Raw genomic sequence first — 19964 nt, 5'->3', positions numbered from 1 at the left:
ACCGCAACCAACTTCAGACTGCTGTCATTTCTAAGCCACTCGTCCGATAGCAGTTAAAATTATTCCTGTGTTTTTCCAGAAAAAAAGTTATTCGTGATGAAATTCAAGCGTGATAATGTGATTTCTTTATATTTGACTGGAAAACCACAAGTGGCTATCGTTAGAACACTCCAGCATTTAAATGTGAGTAAATCTTTTGTGTCTGGTACCATCGCTCGTTAACGTGATAATTCTAGCGTAGCCCGACGTGAAGGAAGTGGACGGAAGAAAACAGCAACATCAACAGAAATGGTTCGAAAAGTAAGGAAGCGACTTGATCGAAAACTGCGTCGCAGTGGCCGAAAAATTGCTCGTGAGCTAAACACATATCACAATATTCCATTCGACAAATATTGAAAAATGAGCTCGGGGCTTTAAATGGCTTTGAAATTCCAAAAAGTGCAAGAACTTACCCCACAAAAGAAAGAAAATAGACCCAAAAGAGCTAAAGAGTTGCATCGCTTGGCCGAAAGTGGTGAACTGCCGAATTTGGTTTTCTCCGATGAGAAAACATTCGTTGTCCAGCAGTTTGTAAACCAACAAAATTATCGTTTTTACATGCCAAAGAGGTCAGCTGAAAATTTACACCTTCGGTTGGCCACCAGAACTCAAGCGTCGGCAATGGTGATGGTGTGGGCCTACGTAACAACCGATGGTCGCTCTCCGTTGGTACTAATCGACCGTGAAATCCGAATATTATCGCGAAAATATTCAGGAGGGTGTATTAAAACCTTGAGCACGCAAACATTTTGGCCGGAGACCTTGAACATTCAAACAGGACTCAGCACGCGCTACTTAGGAATGGTTACAAAATACGGTTCCTCGCTTCATTTCCCGCGCATAATGGTCACCAAAATCTCCGGATACCAATCCGTTGGACTATTGTGTCTGGAGTATTTTGGAAAGCAAGGTTGGCATTAAAAAATACCAAAGTGTCGATCACTTCAAGCAAGCGCTTCGCCGGGAATGGGTCAAAATACCGTACAGCAACATTCGGGCAGCGTGTGACTGATTGGCCATTTGAAGGCCATAATTCGTGCCCAAGGTGACCAATTCGAACAAATCTTAACTTATTATTCAATACTATTTCCGAAATTTTTTGCTTTCATTCAATAAAATTTAAAAATTATTGCTTTTGACTTTGTTGCAGTTTTTTTATCTCACCCTGTATATTCAAATCTGAACCGATTTCAATACAATTTTACAACTTTTTTTCTGATCAAATCCCATCACTCTTTCCAAATGTCATTAAAATAGAACATACACATCGTGTTTGGTGCATCAAATAAACTAAATTCGTCGAAAATATCTTTAAGGCCTATATCCGTTATTATTATTCAAAATGTTGACCCTTTGTGGGAGAGGTACTTGATGGAGTGGATATTGTCATTGATCACCTGACCTAGCACAAATGAAATTCTGTGCAGTAAATTATTTTCTTTGAAAATGTGAGGAAGGTACCAGAAGATGTGGACCGATATTGCCCATTTCCGAACTCGATCTAAGTCTGACAATAATATTACGATTTACCAAGTTTGAATCAAATCGGATACTCCCTTCGAGGATTTGGCCCAAAGAGACCTAAAACTGTTATTTCCATGAGGCACGTATTCAAAATTATATGCAAGAAATTGTTTTCATTATTTAAATAATTTCCCTCATTTTAAAAAATGAATTGAATATCGCAAAAAAAGAAAAAAAAGGCCTGGATTTTCTCTCGAAAATATGATCCAAACTCAATTCAACTTTTCAATTTCATGTACGTGTCTTTCAATCATTAGTTTTGAAAATATTTTTTTTTTATTTTCCAAACAATAAATAAATACGCAAAATTGGCAGAGATCGGGCACACTTAGAAAAAAATTGTAATCAGCTTGTAGCTCTACCATACCTTTTCATTGTACCATGGTAAGACCTACAGATTGATACCAATGTTATCAACTTTTTTATGTCAAGATTTTGAATTTCAAAGTAAACGATTTTTGGTTTGTAGTTCAAAAATGATTTAATGAATTCCACTACGGTTCCCAAAAAAAATGACAAAAAAATTATAGTTTTTTTTAAATCTTGTAGTTTTTATCGTTCATTTTTTTTATTTTATAAACAGTTGCTATTTTAGACATGGGTTGTTATTTTCTGTAAAACCGAATCACTTATTTGGGAGGGAGCCATTTTAGAAAAAAAAACATTGCTTAAATTCTCGGTCCCTTATATTTGATGCAATCTATTCCCATTGTTTTTTTAGTACAGATCGACGCAATAATAATCATCGCAAATCGAATAAATAAAATCATATCCAGCAATAAGTCACCCTAACTGAATAACTGAAATATATTTGATTTCAAATAAAGATTAATTATCCCTAAAATTATAGTTAAGGTTATCCTAATATAAAATGTTTTTGTTAATATTTATTGATTTTGCTTTGATTTCTAACTGTAGACATGTACGTGTTTATTTAGCTCTTGTTTTATTTCGTTCAAATGGTTTTTATGTTTCGATACAAATTCTTGCTGTCCATTAAACGACCACTTATGGTGTCTAGACCACTATTATTTTTTTAAATAACTCGTTACCAATTTTAAGACAATGTCTGTTAGACAAATAAATTTGACAGTTCGGCAGCAGCTCATAGCCATATAAATCACTTTAATTTGTTTGGCAAGCATTCCGCAATGGGGCAGTAAATTATCCAACAATTTTAACAGGTGCTTTTGGGGATGGCAACATCATACCAAACAAAAAAAAAATACTAAAATAACAAAAAATATTCAAATAACTTACAAATTGAGGAAATTGATGGATAAACTCATCAGCATCATCGTCATCATCGACGACGACTTCGACGACGATTGTAACAAGAGAAGCTATTGTTTATATTTTCCTCATACACACAGGTGATTTATCAAATTAAGGAAGTCTGTTGGCAGAGTTTTTGCTTTTTTCTCTGTTTACTTCTACACTAAAATTAAGGCAATTGCCTTGTACTTTCACTATAACCGGCCGAAAGTCTGTAATCCAGAGAGTACAAGGAATGCTTTTGGACCATTAAGATGCTGTAATGAAATCCTTGATGTGGGGTTTCGTGTTGTTGTTGATTTTTTCTATCTTTTTTCATTGTTGTTTATTGCATAGGTTAATCTTGGTTTTTCATTTTTCAATTGCGAAAAATGTTTTGTGCAAGAAAAAAACAGATTGTTGTTATTTTCTTTTTGGTTACATAAAAATGAAATCAATAATGTTTTTAAGTTTGTGTTTTTTTGTTTTTGTTTTGTACCAATGACAGACGATGTTAGATAAAATTATGAAAACATTTAGGGAAGGTAGATGTGTAAATATTTTGAGAGAAAGAAAGAAACGAAGATTTATTTATTTAATTATTTCTTTGGAAAGAGAAGATTTGACAGGTCTTCTATCGTTAGAAGACTTTCTACAGATCTTCTATGAATTGAAGACCTTCTACAGGTCTTCTAAGGAATGAAAACCTTCTACAGGTCTTCTGTGGACAGAAGACCTTCTAAGGATAGAAGACCATCTGCAGGTCTTCTATAGATAGAGGACCTTCTACAGGTCCTCTATGAAGAGAAGAGTTTCCAAAGGTCCTTTATGGAGATAAGACCTTCTACAGGTCCTCTATGGAGATAAGACCTTCTACAGGTCTTTTATGGAGTGAAGATCTTCTACAGGTCTTCTATGAATAGGAGACCGTCTACAGGTCTTCTATGGATATGAGACCGTCTACAGGTCTTCTATGGATAGAAGACCGTCTACAGGTCTTCTATTGATAGAAGACCGTCTACAGGTCTTCTATGGATAGAAGACCGTCTACAGGTCTTCTATAGATAGAAGATCTTCTACAGGTCTTCTATGGATAGAAGATCTTCTACAGGTCTTCTATGGATAGAAGACCTACTACGGGTCTTCTATGGATAGAAGACCTTCTACAGGCCTTCTATGGATAGAAGACTTTGTACAGGTCTTCTACGGATAGAAGACCTTCTACAGGTCTTCTATGGATAGAAGACCTTCTACAGGTCTTCTATGGATAGAAGACCTTCTAAAGGTCTTCTATGGATTGAAGACCTTCTACAGGTCTTCTATGGATATGAGACCTTCAACAGGTCTTCTGTAGACAGAAGACCTTCTACAGGTCTTCCAAGGATAGAAAACCTTCTACAGGTCTTCCGTGTACAGAAGACTTTCTACGGACCTCTTAAGGATAGAAGATCATCTGTAGGCCTTCTATGGATAGAGGACCTTCTCCAGGTCACTGGAAAGAAGAGGTCCTATTTGTAGAGAAGACCTTTTACAGGCCCTCAATGTGTAGAGCACCTTCCACAGATCTTCTAAGGATAGAAGACCTTCTACAGGCCTTCAATGGATATAATACCTTCTAAGGATATAAAACCTTCTACAGGTCATCAATGGATATAAGTCCTTCTAAGGATATAAAACCTTCTATAAGTCTTCTATGGATATAAGACGGTCTACTTGGATAGAAGACTTTCCACATGGATAGAAGACCTTCTACAGAATAGACGACTTCCAGGTCCTCTATTGAGAATAGACGACCTCCAGGTCCTCTATTGAGAATAGACGACCTCCAGATCCTCTATTGAGAATATACGACCTCCAGATCCTCTATTGAGAATAGACGACTTCCAGGTCCTCTATTGAGAATAGACGACCTCCAGGTCTTCTATTGAGAATAGACGACCTCCTGGTCTTCTATTGAGAATAGACGACCTCCTGGTCTTCTATTGAGAATAGACGACCTCCAGGTCTTCTATTGAGAAAAGATGACCTCCAGGTCCTCTATTGAGAATAGATGACCTCCAGGTCTTCTATTGAGAAAAGATGACCTCCAGGTCCTCTATTGAGAATAGATGACCTCCAGGTCATCTATAGAGAATAGACGACCTCCAGGTCATCTATAGAGAATAGATGACCTCCAGCTCCTCTATAGAGAATAGATGACCTCCAGCTCCTCTATAGAGAATAGATGACCTCCAGCTCCTCTATAGAGAATAGACGACCTCCAGGTCCTCTATTGAGAATAGACGACCTCCAGATCCTCTATTGAGAATAGACGACTTCCAGGTCCTCTATTGAGAATAGACGACCTCCAGCTCCTCTATAGAGAATAGATGACCTCCAGCTCCTCTATAGAGAATAGACGACCTCCAGGTCCTCTATTGAGAATAGACGACCTCCAGGTCCTCTATTGAGAATAGACGACCTCCAGGTCCTCTATTGAGAATAGACGACCTCCAGGTCGTCTATTGAGAATAGACGACCTCCAGGTTCTCTATTGAGAATAGACGACCTCCAAGTCCTCTATTGAGAACAGACGACCTCCAGGTCCTCTATTGAGAATAGACGACCTCCAGGTCCTCTATTGAGAATAGACGACCTCCAGGTTCTCTATTGAGAATAGACGACCTCCAAGTCCTCTATTGAGAATAGACGACCTCCAGGTCCTCTATTGAGAATAGACGACCTCCAGGTCCTCTATTGAGAATAGACGACCTCCAGGTCCTCTATTGAGAATAGACGACCTCCAGGTCCTCTATTGAGAATAGACGATCCCAGGTCCTCTATTGACAATAGACGACTTCCAGGTCCCCTATTGAGAATAGACGACCTCCAGGTCCTCTATTGAGAATAGACGACCTCCAGGTCCTCTATTGAGAATAGACGACCTTCAGGTCCTCTATTGAGAATAGACGACCTTCAGGTCCTCCATTGAGAATAGACGACCTTCAGGTCCTCTATTGAGAATAGACGACCTTCAGGTCCTCTATTGAGAATAGACGACCTTCAGGTCCTCTATTGAGAATAGACGATCCCAGGTCCTCTATTGACAATAGACGACTTCCAGGTCCCCTATTGAGAATAGACGACCTCCATGTCCTCTATTGGGAATAGAGGGCTTCCAGGTCCTCTTTGTAGAATAGACGACCTCCAGGTCATCTATTGACAATAGAAAACCTTCAGATCTTATAATTAAATAGTAAATTAAATCATTCCTGAACATCATTTGTACATGTCCCATAAAAACAGATGGACCTCTAACCACCAATAAATCTCCTTTAAAAAAATTGTTAACAATTTTTTTGTTCGAAGACAGTTTCCATGTTTTCAATGATTGACCTGACAAGACAACATCTGTCACTAGAGGCTAAACAAATACTAAATCATTCCATGATCATTATTTATTTATTTTCATTTCTTTGAAATTTGTCCGAAACATTTTTTCTGTTGTTGCATTCGTTTTTGTTGTCCACTCCAGCGTTCATAAATCCAAAGACCACATCCACCACTAGTCCAAATCAGTTGAATCTACACCAAATTTTAATAGGTACAACCAGTTACCCGGTAGCCAATTAATATCAATTAAAATATCTGCGAAAAAATTAATGGAATATCATATCGGCATATCATGTCTTTATTAATTTCCTCTGGAGACACCCCAATGAGCGATATTTCGTTATATGTGATTTATTTTGTTTACTCATAGCGTAAAACGTGTGCTTGCGCAAAAATCATTAATTTTATGTAGTGTCGTGGCAGGATTAATGACTACAAATGATGAAAGATTTGATGCAATTGTGGGGACATGCAAAAATTCAAAAAAAAAAAAAAAAAAATAAGTGGAATGAAAAGAATGAAATGGAATGAAATGAAAATTAATCGACTGCATGAAGTAAATTTAAAGGTTCAGTATGAATTGAATTGGTAGATTCAGTAACTACAAGCTTATACAATTTACATTCCTTTAATTCACTTCCATCCATATTCTCTAGAGTGCCCCAAGCTCTTTATTTTCGCTTTTTATGCTAATTTGCCGACGCTGATATTCGATCAAGAGACCTGTGGACCTGAGGAATTCGAACTTGTATCGTCATTATTTATTATTGATAAAACAAAAGAAAGATATTATGGACCTCGAAATATTTGTACTACACGTAGAGAATTATATAGGGTGAGGTGAAAAAACTGCAACGAACTTCAGACTACTGTCATTTCTAATCCACTCGTCCGAAAGATGAAAAAACTGCAACCAACTTCAGACTGTTGACATTTCTAAGCCACTCGTCCGACAGCTGTTAAAATTATTCCAGTGACAGCTCATTATATTGTTTACAAGAGTACAAAAGCATTTTGGTGAGAATTTTCCAGAAAAAATTAATCGTGATGGAATTTAAGATTGATAGTGTGATTTCTTTATATTTGGCTGGAAATCCACAAGTTGCATTTAAATGTGAATATATCTTTTGTGTCTCGTACCATCGCTCCTTTCCGTGATACTGGTAGCGTAGCCCAACGTCAAGGAAGTGGACAGAAGTAAACAGCAACATCTGCCGAAATGGTTCGAAAAGTTAAAAAGCGACTTGATCAAAATTCCCGTCGCAGTGGCCGAAAAATGGCTCGTGAGCTGAACATATCGCAACATCCCATTCGGCAAATATTGAAAAATGAGCTCGGGGTAAATCCATTGAAATTCCAAAAAGTGCAAGAACTTACACCGCGACAGAAAGAAAATAGACTCAAAAGAGCTAAAGTGTTGCTCCGCTTGACCGAAAGTGGTGAACTGCTGAATTTGGTTTTCTCCGTCTCCGATGAGAAAACATTCGTTGTCCAGCAGTTTGTAAACAAACAAAATGATCGTGTTTACTTGCCAAAGAAGTCAGCTGAAAATGTGCACCTTCGGTTGGCCACCAGAACTCAAGCGCCAGCCATGGTGATGGTGTGGGCCCCCATAACATCCGATGGTCGTTCTCCGATGACGAATATTATCGCGAAAACAAACACGCAAACATTTTGACCGCAGACCTTGGACATTCCAACAGGACAGCACCATCGCACTCAGCACGCGCCACCCAAGAATGGTTACAAAATGAGGTTCGTCGCTTCATTTCCAGCGCACAATGGCCACTAAAATCTCCGGATACCAATTCGTTGGACAATTGTGTCTGGAGTATTTTGGAAAGCAAGGTTGGCACTAAAAATATTGAAGTGTCGATCACCTCATACAAGCGCTTTGCCGGGAATGGGCCAAAATACCGCAGATCAACATACGGGCAGCGCATGACGGTTTCATTGGCCGTTTGAAGTCCATAATTTATGCCAAAGGTGACCAATTCACACAAGTCTAAACTTAATCTAAAATTTGATTTTGTTATTTCCGACATTTTTCCTTTCATTCAAAAAAATTAAAAAAAAAAAACAAGTAAAAAAGCTGTAAGTTCGGCCGGGTCGAACTTTTAATACCCTCCACCTTTTGGTACCAATTTGGCAATTTCCAAAAAAAAAAAAAAAATAATATCCGTTGAAAATTCTGTTAAAATACCGAATGCTTATACGACGACGTAGATCTGCATAGGCAACTTTTGTCATAAGTTATTACAATATTTAAATGCGAAACTTATATGGGGGCTATACGAAGACGTGGACCTGCACAGACAATTATCTGGCATGGGCTGAAGTATCCATTACGAACTTCACATGTGAAATTTGAAACAATCCCGGTAAATAATGTCACTAAAATCATCAAAATACCGAATATCGGGGGGTACGGTATATGGGGGCTATACGAAGACGTGGACCTACATGACCCATTTTCTGTATTATACTGCAGTATTTATTAAGAACTTCAAATACCAAATTTGGAACGATTCCGTTAAATAATGTCGTTAAAGTCATCAAAATACCGAATATCGGGGGGTACCGTTATATGGGGGCTATATGAAGACGTGGACCTGCACAGATAATTTTCTGTCTTTGGCTGTAGTATCTATTACGAACTTCAAATGCCAAATTTGAAATAATTCCGTTAAATAATGTCGTTAAATTAACCAAAATTTAAAGGTTTCGGGGGCTATATGATAACTTGGACCAACATGGCCCATTTACGAACATAACCTGCCTACTGGCAAAATATACATGTGTGCATAATTTTAGCCTTCTATCTCAATTTGTTCGAAAGATAGCGTGATTACAACAGACAGACAGACAGAGAGACAAACAGACAGACGGACATGGCTAAATCGTCTTAGAATTTTACGCCGATCAAGAATATATATACTTTGTTGGGTCTGACATGAGTATTTCGAGGCGTTTGACTTTGTTGCAGTTTAATTATCTCACCCTGTATACACAGGGTTGCCCATATTCGACGGACCCATGACTCAGCAATAAATGCTTAAAATTTTGGCAAGATCGGTTCAGATTTCGATGTAGCTCTCATATATATCTTTTTCCGATTTCAGGTTTTTGGTGCACCAACTGGCTAATAGCAGCCCAAATGGACTGAATGTTGGCAATTCCAACTTAATTTATCCTAAAATCTAGTGCTCCAAATTTTGGTTAAAATCGGTTCAGATAAAGCTATATCTCTTATAAATATGTTTCATCCGATTTGGTGTAAAAGTGCCTCCCATATGCACTCCTCGATACTCGTAGTTTTAGATGTAACTGATGTAATGGACAAGTAGTGCTGAATGTAATTGAGGGAAAAAATATACTCAATAAACCTATTATTCGGAGGTGAGATTTTTGGTGGGTGAGCGAATTTCACGGGATAGGACATTGAAGAAATAGAGTAATAGTTACAAATGTTCTTCAAAAAGGTTATTCAATCTCAAAAATAAACTGTGATAGCGGAAAAGGACAAATTAAGTCATTCTACAATGCTATAAAAGGATTTACAGTCAAAGGACAAAATACAAACTTTTCCATACGTAATGTGCCAAATATTTCTAAAACTTTACTCTTTTCTGGCATTTGGAAAATCAATCGATTTTCAAAAATTTTATTGTTAACTTTGGTGCAATATCTAATACAGCTCGATACTATTTTAGTCATTTTGTAATTTGGTATATCAAACAATATTTCCCGGGGTTCAATATCGAAAATATAGTGTTTCGTACTTTTCGTAAAAATTTATTTCCTTTCGCAAACAGGCACTTAATAGATTTGTTTTCGTTTCTTTCAGCACACTAAAATGGCATGGCTTAAGGTAAGTTATGTTTATTACCTCCATTCATTATTAAATTGGCGTATACTACTTTATAACTCACATTTGATTCATAGTATGTATATGTGTCCACTGAAGTGATTACAACTTTTATTGGTTCATAAACAAATCCGCCAACATTCTCTTTTCCATTATACCAATTTTTTTACATTCCATTTACGATATCAAATATTTCCAGAACACTTAAGAATAATGTCATTCAGAAACTAATTAAATCAATCATTTTGCATAATTATTTGATATGACGTATTTCTTTTTTATTATGACTTTAACATATGACAAGGCTTATATTTATACCGTCACTACTGGCATGCCATAAAGAAACTGGTATTTTGTAGTTCATTTAAAGCCTAATCATTCATCATTGTACTATGGCAATAAGAACTTTACTGCTTCTTTTACTCACTGGCCTTCACAGCCGTATCGATTATGAAAGTCATTATAGAATATTTTAGAATTATTAATTAAACGCAGAAAACAATATTGATTTTTTTACCTTCAACAATTACATGTGAAATATTTCAATTCACACGTGTAATTATAATGACGTCATCAATAATTGTACATTTTTAAACATCTTCTAATTTTTCAGATTAGTTGATCTTAAAAAAACCCCAATTCCCGACTCAGAATTGCGCATATTTTGTTTGAAATATGCATATTCATTGGGTCAATGATCTAGCACATTGTATTAGACATTATTCTAATTAGCACATGTCAATGTGGTAACAAAAATCTAAGTAGCAATTGTTAAAAAAAAAAAAAAAAACAACAGGGTAAAAAACATTCGCTCCACAGTCTGGCAATTTTATTTGAAAAGAAAAAAATAAATCATTGATAAATTTTAGAAATCCGAAAATGACTCAAAACGGACAGCAAAATGCAATGGGTACTGGATATTATTAAAAACTCTTGGTTTTTTGTTTTTATTTCCAGGGGACGGTATTTTTCCAGGAATGTATTTTTTCTTGGGGAACTTACACGAATAGCTTGATATATGACCCGAATGTCCGTATCCTAGACCCGGACCTACTGAACCGATATGGACAATACCTACCCAGCAAGTTGTCACAAGATAGGGTTATTTAAAAAACGAGTTGAAAAAAAATTGTATAGACCCGGATTATTTAAAAATCCCCCAAAATTCGAAAAGGCCCCATTTTCGGAATCTACAAAATTTTTGACACTATTATCGATCCAAAATGCTACAATATGTATTATTGTCTTTCTTGGATTCCGAGGTACGGGACTTTGAACCGAACAACCCGATTCTGATCAGTTTTTCTAAGTTGGTTTTGTGTAGGTCCGGATCTAACTCGGGTCTTGGATCCGGACTTGTGGGTCAAATCTCCGGATTTCCTGGTCTGTCCCACAAAAAAAAAAAACTTTCCTTTCTCTAGAAAAAAATTCATAAACAGAAACCCGAGAGTTTTTGCTAAACTAAAATTGTTTAGTTTTTTTTTCCTATGTAACTATACAGTTAAATTTCAAGCGTCAAATATGCAGTAATACTAACATCCAAATAATGTTTTTAGGAACAATGATATATTATATGCCTTAAAAATAAAACATGTTAAAAGCAGCTAATTTCGTCCGGGTAGAATTTTTAATACCCTCCACCATCAGAAGGAACTGGCAAAATTTCATACGAAAAGAAGTAAGCAAAGGCTATAGTCGTGCGGGACCGACTATGTGATATCCTACAACACTACAATATGTTAGAAGCCCCCTTATGTCCATTCCGATCCATTTTGGAACATTTCGCTTTTGAAATTATGTCACGGAGCACTGCCCAGATATTACCCTTAACATTTTGACAAGGGACATTTGCCCAATATTCACCCACTCCGTCAATACTGTTAGTTGTTGTGGTCCATTTTACAGCTAAATATAATCCAATGGTCATCCGAAATGATAGAATTCTTCCCTGTCCTTAACTCTGTTCTCAGGCGTGTCGATTGGCTTCAATTGTGTGATCAGGAAATGTTTTCTGTTTTTGGTTCATATTTAGCGATCATCTCTAAAAGCAAGAGGCCCCTCTGTATCTTCAAATTTAGAATCATCTATATGATTTGCTTGTCTACAATATTTGGCTATATTCGTAGAAGAAATCAGCACAAAAAAGCCCAAAGTCCGCCTCTTGTGTGTTTCGGATATCGCCTGTAAGTAATGTTGGTATTTTTTCACACAAAAGTAGTGGTCCATTCTACCCGCTGTCCTAAACTCTAACTTCATGCGAGATTTCGTGTCATTTGGTTTCTATTTATGACCTTTATAACAGCTGCAAAATCAGGAACATTTTTAGTTGTTGGTCCATTTCAACCCCTAAATATATTGCGGACATCTTTGAAAACAATATGCCTAGCCCTTCTGAGCCTAATCATATCCTTGTGAAATTTTCGTGAGTATCGAACGATAATTGCAATCTGTATATGGTGACCCTAACCTGTGTTGTAAATAAAAAAATATACACTTCAATATTTTAAGTCAAATTTAAAAAATCGCATGCGATAAAAAATATTAAAATGTCACAAAATCTATATTAACATCATTATGGGCATCTTTTTATGTGATTTTTTTAGATTTTATCCTTTTATGCCAAGAGGGCATTCTGAATTGACAAAATTTGTCAAAATCGGTCCAGCCATTCTTGAGATATAAGCATTATAGCTGACATCCGCTCCCTTTGTATATAAGCATTGTATATATTTCGCTATATATATCCGATATATTTACTATCGGCATCTACGTAACGGTCAGAATTGACCTGTTCGTCTATTTGTGATTTCGCGGGATTAAAAATATTCGCGGTTTAATGGGAAATTTGATTTTTATTTAACAAAAATGTTATGGTCTATTTCACCCACTAAATATAACCCGATGATAATCAAAATTGGAAGGCTTCTGCCCAGCCCCAAGCTCTAGCCCCATGTGACCTGTAGAGCAACTGCAAAATCAGGAAATTTTTCAGTTTTTGGTCCATTTCAACCCCTTAAATATTATGCGATCATCTTGAAAAGAAATGAGGTTCTATTGTGACCTTAACCCCACCTCCATTTTCAATTTCGTGGGGATCGGGAAATAATTTCGACCTGTAGAGTGATTACAAATTAACATGGACAGACGGACATACGGACGGACGGACATACATAGCTAGATCGACTCAGCTCGGCGAGATAGGAAGATCCATATATACTTTCCTATGGAAACCAATATTTCGAGGTGGTACATAATTTTTGGGCCAATCAAACTTATAATACCCCCAATACATAGTGTTGTAGGGTATAAATAGTATCGATTACGAACTTTAAATACCAAATTTGAAACAATTCCGGTTATTTATGTCGCTAAAATCATCAAAATACCGAGCATCGGGAGGTGCCGGTACATGGGGACTATACCAAAACGCGGAGCTGTACAGACAATTTTCTGTCTTAGGCTGTAGTATCCATTGCGCACTTCAAATACCAAATTTCGAACAATTCCAGTTATTACTGTCGCTAAAATCATCAAAATACCGAATATCAGGAGTTACCGCTATATGGGTGCTATACAAAGACATGCACCTGCACAAAAAATGTTCTGTCTGGAATTGTTTCAATTACCAAATTTGAAACAATTCCGGTTACTAATGTCACTAAAATCATAAAAATATCGAATACCGTTATTGCTAATTTTCTGAATTTTTGAAACATTTCCGGTGAATAATTTCGCTTAAATCACAAAAATACTGAAAATAGGGAGGTACCATTATATGGCGACTATACCAACCTATGGACCTATGTGGCCCATTTTCAATACCAAAAGTCCTGCAGACATAATATACATATGACTAAAATTTCATCAATCTACTTCATTCCATTCGGAAGCTAGTGTAATTTCCACACGGACGGACACAGAATTTTATGATGATCCCGAATATACACACTTTTTGGAGTTTCAAATGTATATTGTTACAAAAATGTATTGGTGTTACAAACGGAAAACATAATATACCCTCCATGGAAATATAAAAATAGTATTAATTCCATAGTTTTGCGACTAACTGAATTTCGGTATTTTCCCCTATTCTTACAAACATTTGTATGTGACTTTTATCTTCTCTCAGAAAGTCGCTATTTGACATTGGGAAAAAATATTATGCATAGGAAATAGTTCTCCATACCCATCCTATTTCATATTTGTGCAATCCTTTTTTTTTTCATTTGTGTCATTTCTTTCTTTGAAGAACTTTAGTACATTTTTATTATTTTGGATATATTGCTCATTTTGAAATGGGATTCTTGTCTTCACCAATAGGTTAACTTTTATTTTCTTTACTAATTTTTGATTTTAATCGCGAATTTCACAATAATTTGATTTTTTTTAATTGAAGATTTTTTAAAACTTTCTAATTCTCTTTGTTAGCGAATCCGTTTAATTTTTATTTAAATCAGAGCCTTTTTTTCCTAAGTTTACTTAATATATATATATATTTGACAATTTGTGTAGAAATAATTCACTAATTCACTTTTATGTAATTAAAAAAAATAAATCATTGCATCCATATTTTATTTTTATTTATTTGTTTATTTTTTTTGTAAGTCTTGGTTTTAATTGATGCACAGTTTTTTATATACTTATTTTCAAAATTTTTACTGATTGTCCTTTTTGATTTCTGTTCATCTTCTCACACACTCTCATTCACATCCACACCGTAAGCTCCCAAACTTACCATCTCTCCAACGGGGTATGGTAACAAATAGTGGATGGATTCTGCCAATGTTCAACACCTACGGGCAAAGCATTCTGTGGAATATAATCTCCACTGGCCAAAGCCTGTTGTTTTAGATTTTCATTGGGAAAAGCAAAATCCAATTGTTTCCAATTGAAACGTTCTTGCAATTTGTAGGCAGCATTGCCGAATTGGATGCACAACACAAATGTCAATAGGCCAACTAGAAGACACTTCATTTTGCAGCACTTTTTCACTTTCACTCTTTTTTCAAATTTAATATTTTATTTTAATATCCTTTTCTATTCGACACTCTATAATCCAAATATCCTTTGAGGTTAGAAACTATATATGATTTTAATCCAATTTCCTTCTTCTTCTTCTAGTGGCGAAAAACCATTAACGATTTTTATACCCTACACCACATAGTGGTAAGGGTATTATGTCTTTGTGCATTTGTTTGTAACATGGAGAAGGAGACGAGATAGACCCATAGTTACTTTTGAGAACCTTCATAGAATCACTTTCTGAGTCGATTTATGCATGTCCGTCCGTCTGTCCGTCCGTCCGTCCGTCCGTCCGTCCGTCCGTCCGTCCGTCCGTCCGTCCGTCCGTCCGTCCGTCTGTCCATGTATTCTTGTGAACAAAATGCAGGTCGCATTTATTATCCGATTGAGATGAAATTTTCCAAACAATATTTTTTTGGCCCAAGGACGAACCCTATTGAAATTGGTGAGAATCGGATCAAATTTAGATATAGCTCCCATATATATCTTCATCCGATTTCGGGTTAAATGAGCACCAAATGTCCACTATCAGTCCAAATTGCCTGAATTTTGGCACACCCAACCGAGTTCGGCCTAGAAGCAAGTATATCAAATTTGGAGAAAATCGGTTCAGATATAGCTATAGCTCCCATATATATCTTTCATCCGATTTGATCTTTAAGTCCCTCACAGTCCTACTATGCTCTCCACAACCGTGATATTTGGTACCAGGTATTAGATGGAGCACAGAAATAGCTGTTTTAAATTTTATCGAAATCGGTTCAGATTTGGATATAGCTCCCATATATATCTTCATCCGATTTTGGGTTAATTGACCACCAAATGGCCAATATCAGCCCAAATGGCCCGAATTTTGGCACATGTGACCGAGATTAGCCTTAAAGCAAATACCACAAATTTGGAGAAAATCGGTTCAGAAACAGCTATAGCTCCCATATATATGTTTTATCCGATTTGGTGTTTAAGCCTCTCACATTCGTAATATGCACTCCACAAGAATGATATTTGGTACCTGATATAAGATACAACCCAGAAATAGCTGTTTGTAATTTTATCGAAATCGGTTCAGATTTGGATATAGCTCCCATATATATCTTCATCCGATTTCGGGTTAATTGTGCACCAAATGGCCGATATAAGTCCAAATGGACTGAATTTTAGTACATCGGACCAAATTCAGCCTAGAAGCAAGTATATCAATTTTAGTGAAAATCGGTTCAGATATAGATATAGCAACCATATATATGTTTCATCCGATTTAGTGTTTTAGTCCCATACATTCGAAATATTCACTCCACAACCGTGATATTTGGTACCAGGTTTTTTGGAGCACAGGAATAGCTGTTTTAAATTTTATCAAAATCGGTTCAGATTTGGATATAGCTCCCATATATATCTTCATCCGATTTAGGGTTAAATGTGCACTAAATGGTCAATATCAGCCCAAATCACCTGAATTTTCGTACATAAGACCGAATTCAGTCTAGAAGCTAATACGTAAAATTTGGAGAAACCCGGCTCAGAGATAGCTATAGTTCGTAAAATGCACGATAGAATTAGATAGATTTTGATTTTGTACCAAATATCTCATAGAGCTCTGAAATGCCCTGTATAAACCTTTTTACGAGAGCTCTACTAAATATGCATAGTGGTGTAGGGTATCATATAGTCGGCCCCGCCCGACTTTTGAGCTTTCCTTACTGGTTTTTTTTGGATTTGGTTGTAGGTTTTTGAATGTAAGTAACGAACGTTTAGCGCGCAACTGTTTTGTTTACCATTCGAAGTCTGATTTATATAAACTTTTTGTTGCTACAACTTGGCTGTGTGATGTGGTGTGATTGTTGTCGTTGTTCCTTTTTTGAACATTTCGTCTTAAAGAAATCTGTTTTTTGTCTAGGGAAACACAAAAAAAAAATGCTTTCAATGCTCATGTGCGCCTTGTGCTGGGCTGTTCGTTGAAATTGTCGTGCTCTATGCGACTGTGCGTTCGTTTCTCTGTCTCACTTCGGCCGGCTGTTGTGGTTTACATTGCTGAAGACTGTTATGGAGCTTAGCTCTGTTAACTGTGGCTAACTCTGTTAAGTAAGTGGCTTAGCAAGTCTCGTTTGCGGTTTATGCTAATACTTTGCCACCTTTTTTTCCTCACAAATTTTTGTTGTTGTTCAATTTTTTTTTGAAGATAAGAATCATTACGTCGTCTGGTGGGCGATTGTGTGCGTAACAAAATTTGTTGTTGTTTTACTAGGGATTTCCAAGCAGAGGATTTCCCCGTTTTATGTGTGTATTTTTAGACCATGCTGTACTATGAAAGAGATTCTGTGAAATGTGTCTGGCAGAAGATTTTAACTGGTTTTTGATGACCTAAAGCATCAATGAAACAAAGCATTAAATTTCTTTGTCACCTATTAATTTGTTTTGAATGTATAATTTCGTTGGCTAAATTTTGTTTGGAATTGTTCTTGGCAAATCAGGTCAGGTTCCGAAAATATTTGCCTGTATGCTTAGACCTGGGTTGCAGAGTCGGAATTTAAAATTGGACTTGGCCGATTTTGTTTGTTTGGAAGAGGTAGAAATTTACTTTAAATACGGATATATTTACTATTTTCATACCATGAGTCTCATGGCTACAGAGGGAGTATATAATTTGATACAGCCAAAAATGTGCCCCATCGAAATAACGGTTAACCTACCAGGTCACTTTGGACGAAATCCATTTGAAGACAGTTCGTGTGACTTGTTGGCTAGTCCAAACTAGGTATGAAGTAATATTTTTACAAAACATAGATCAAATGCGTATAAGGGTGATATTTGTCCACCTTCTCTGGAACCCCACCACCAAAAATGCACAACTTTATAAATAAACAAGTAAGAAAAACCTATGGTCATGCGAGGCGGACCATGTGATACCGAGGCGGACCATGTGATACCCTCAACACTACAATATATTGGAAAACCTCCTTAGGTCCAAACCCATTTTAATCGATTTTTTTTAAATAACGCTATACAGTTCTGCCCAAAATGTTACCTTTGGTTTTCGACCGGGGCAGGGTGGGATAAAAAAACTGCAAACTCAAGCCCTATAATTTTTACATTTTTTTTTAATTATATTGAATAAAAGCAAAAATGTCGGAAAAAAACATCAAATTTTAGAATAAATTTACATTTGTTCGAATTGGTCACCTTTGGCACGAATTAAGGACTTCAAACGGCCAATGAAACCGTTACACGCTACACACGAATGTTGCTCTGCGGTATTTTGACCCATTCCCGGCGAAGCGCTTGCTTGAAGTGATCGACACTTTGGTATTTTTTAGTACCAACCTTGCTTTCCAAAATACTCTAGACATAATAGTCCAATGGGTTGGTAGACGGAGATTTTGGTTGCCATTGTGCGCTGGAAATGAAGCGAGGACCTCATTTTGTAACTATTTTTGTGTGGCGCGTGCTGAGTCCTGTTGGAATGTCCAAGGACTTCGGCTAAAATGTTTTGCGAAATGTTGTTGCGTGCCCAAGGCTTTTATACACCCTCAAGAATATTATTCGGCATTTATTCTGATGCCACGGTCGATTAATACGAGCGGAGAGCGACCATCGGCTGTTATGCGGCCCACATAATCACCATGGCCGGCGCTTGAGTTCATTTTGTTTGTTTGCAAAGTGCTGGACAACGAATGTTTTCTCATCGAAGAAAACCAAATTCGGCAGTTCACCGCTTTCGGCCAAGCGAAGCAACTCTTTAGCTCTTTTGAGTCTTTTGGTTCTTTCTGTTGCGGTGTAAGTTCTTGCACTTTTTGGAACTTCAATGGCTTTACCCCGAGCACATTTTTCAATATTTGCCGAATGGAATATTGCGATATGTTCAGCTCAAGAGCCATTTTTTGGCTACTGCGACGCGGGTTTCGATCAAGTCGCTTCGTTACTTTTCGAACCATTTCCGCTGATGTTGTTGTTTTCCTCCGTACACTTCTTTGACGTCAGGCTACGCTACCAGTACCAGGTAACGAGCGATGGTACAATACGCAAAACATTTGTTCACATTTAAATGCTGGAGTGCCAAATAAAAAGAAATCATGCTTCAATTCCATCACGAATAACTTTTTTCTGGAAAATTCTCACTGTCACTGGAATAATTTTAACAGATGTCGAACGAGTGACTTAGAAATGACAGCAGTCTGAAGTTGGTTGCAGTATATTCCATATCGTGGCTATTAGCATCACAAGTGACCTTTTAATGTGTTTATGATTTGGCCGGGTTAAAAATATGCGTGATTTAGGAAATTTTCGTAGTTTTTACATAAAATTTGAACCATAACTTTTCCCCACTAAATATGAATTTTTAGGCTTCTACCCAGCCCTTAAGTCTAACTCCATGCAAAATTCTGGGTCGATTTATATATATAATAGTGATCTGTAGAGCAGCTGCAAAATCAGGAAATTATTATACCCTCAGCCATATGGCTACAGAGGGTATATATCATTTGATACGGTCAAAACGTGCCTAGTCGAAATAACGGTTTTAGACCTTAGGTCTCTTTGGACCAAATCCGTTTCAGGACATTCGGAGTCGATCTAGCTATGTCCGTCCGTCCGTCTGTCTGTCTGTCTGGCTGGTACGCACGATAACTCTCGAAGGAAGTACCCGATTTGGTCCAAACTTTGTACATCGTAATATTTTTGTCAAACTTAGATCGAGTTCGGAGATGGGCAATATCGGTCCACTCCTTCTGGTACCTCCCCCACAAAAGGCCGAAATTTTCCAAAAAAAATATATATTTTCTGCACAGAAAGAGAAAGAATTATCCGATTTTGCCCCATCTTTGCAAAACCTAATATTTGCAACAGCGCAAGGTCAGGTGCAAAAATGGCCAATATCGGTTCACTCCAT

At 36.8% G+C, this 19964-nt stretch overlaps 1 protein-coding gene across 1 annotated transcript in view; it reads right to left on the bottom strand.

Moving 5' to 3' along the window:
- LOC101891798 (protein yellow) overlaps nt 1-15182 on the bottom strand; it is a 39424-nt gene extending 24242 nt beyond the window's left edge. Inside the window, 2 exon segments of the mRNA XM_011292650.3 lie at nt 14793-14829; nt 14831-15182. Of these exon segments, the coding sequence (XP_011290952.2) occupies nt 14793-14829; nt 14831-15031 (238 nt within the window). The 5' untranslated portion in view covers nt 15032-15182.
- Between the last annotated feature and the right edge of the window lie 4782 nt (nt 15183-19964).

This window comes from Musca domestica, unplaced genomic scaffold (assembly GCF_030504385.1).
Source record: "Musca domestica strain aabys unplaced genomic scaffold, Musca_domestica.polishedcontigs.V.1.1 2, whole genome shotgun sequence".
In the NCBI taxonomy this organism is placed as follows: Eukaryota; Metazoa; Arthropoda; class Insecta; order Diptera; family Muscidae; genus Musca; species Musca domestica.
The sequence above is the reverse complement of the archived record's forward strand: the minus strand, read 5'-3'. Positions and strand labels throughout refer to the sequence as shown.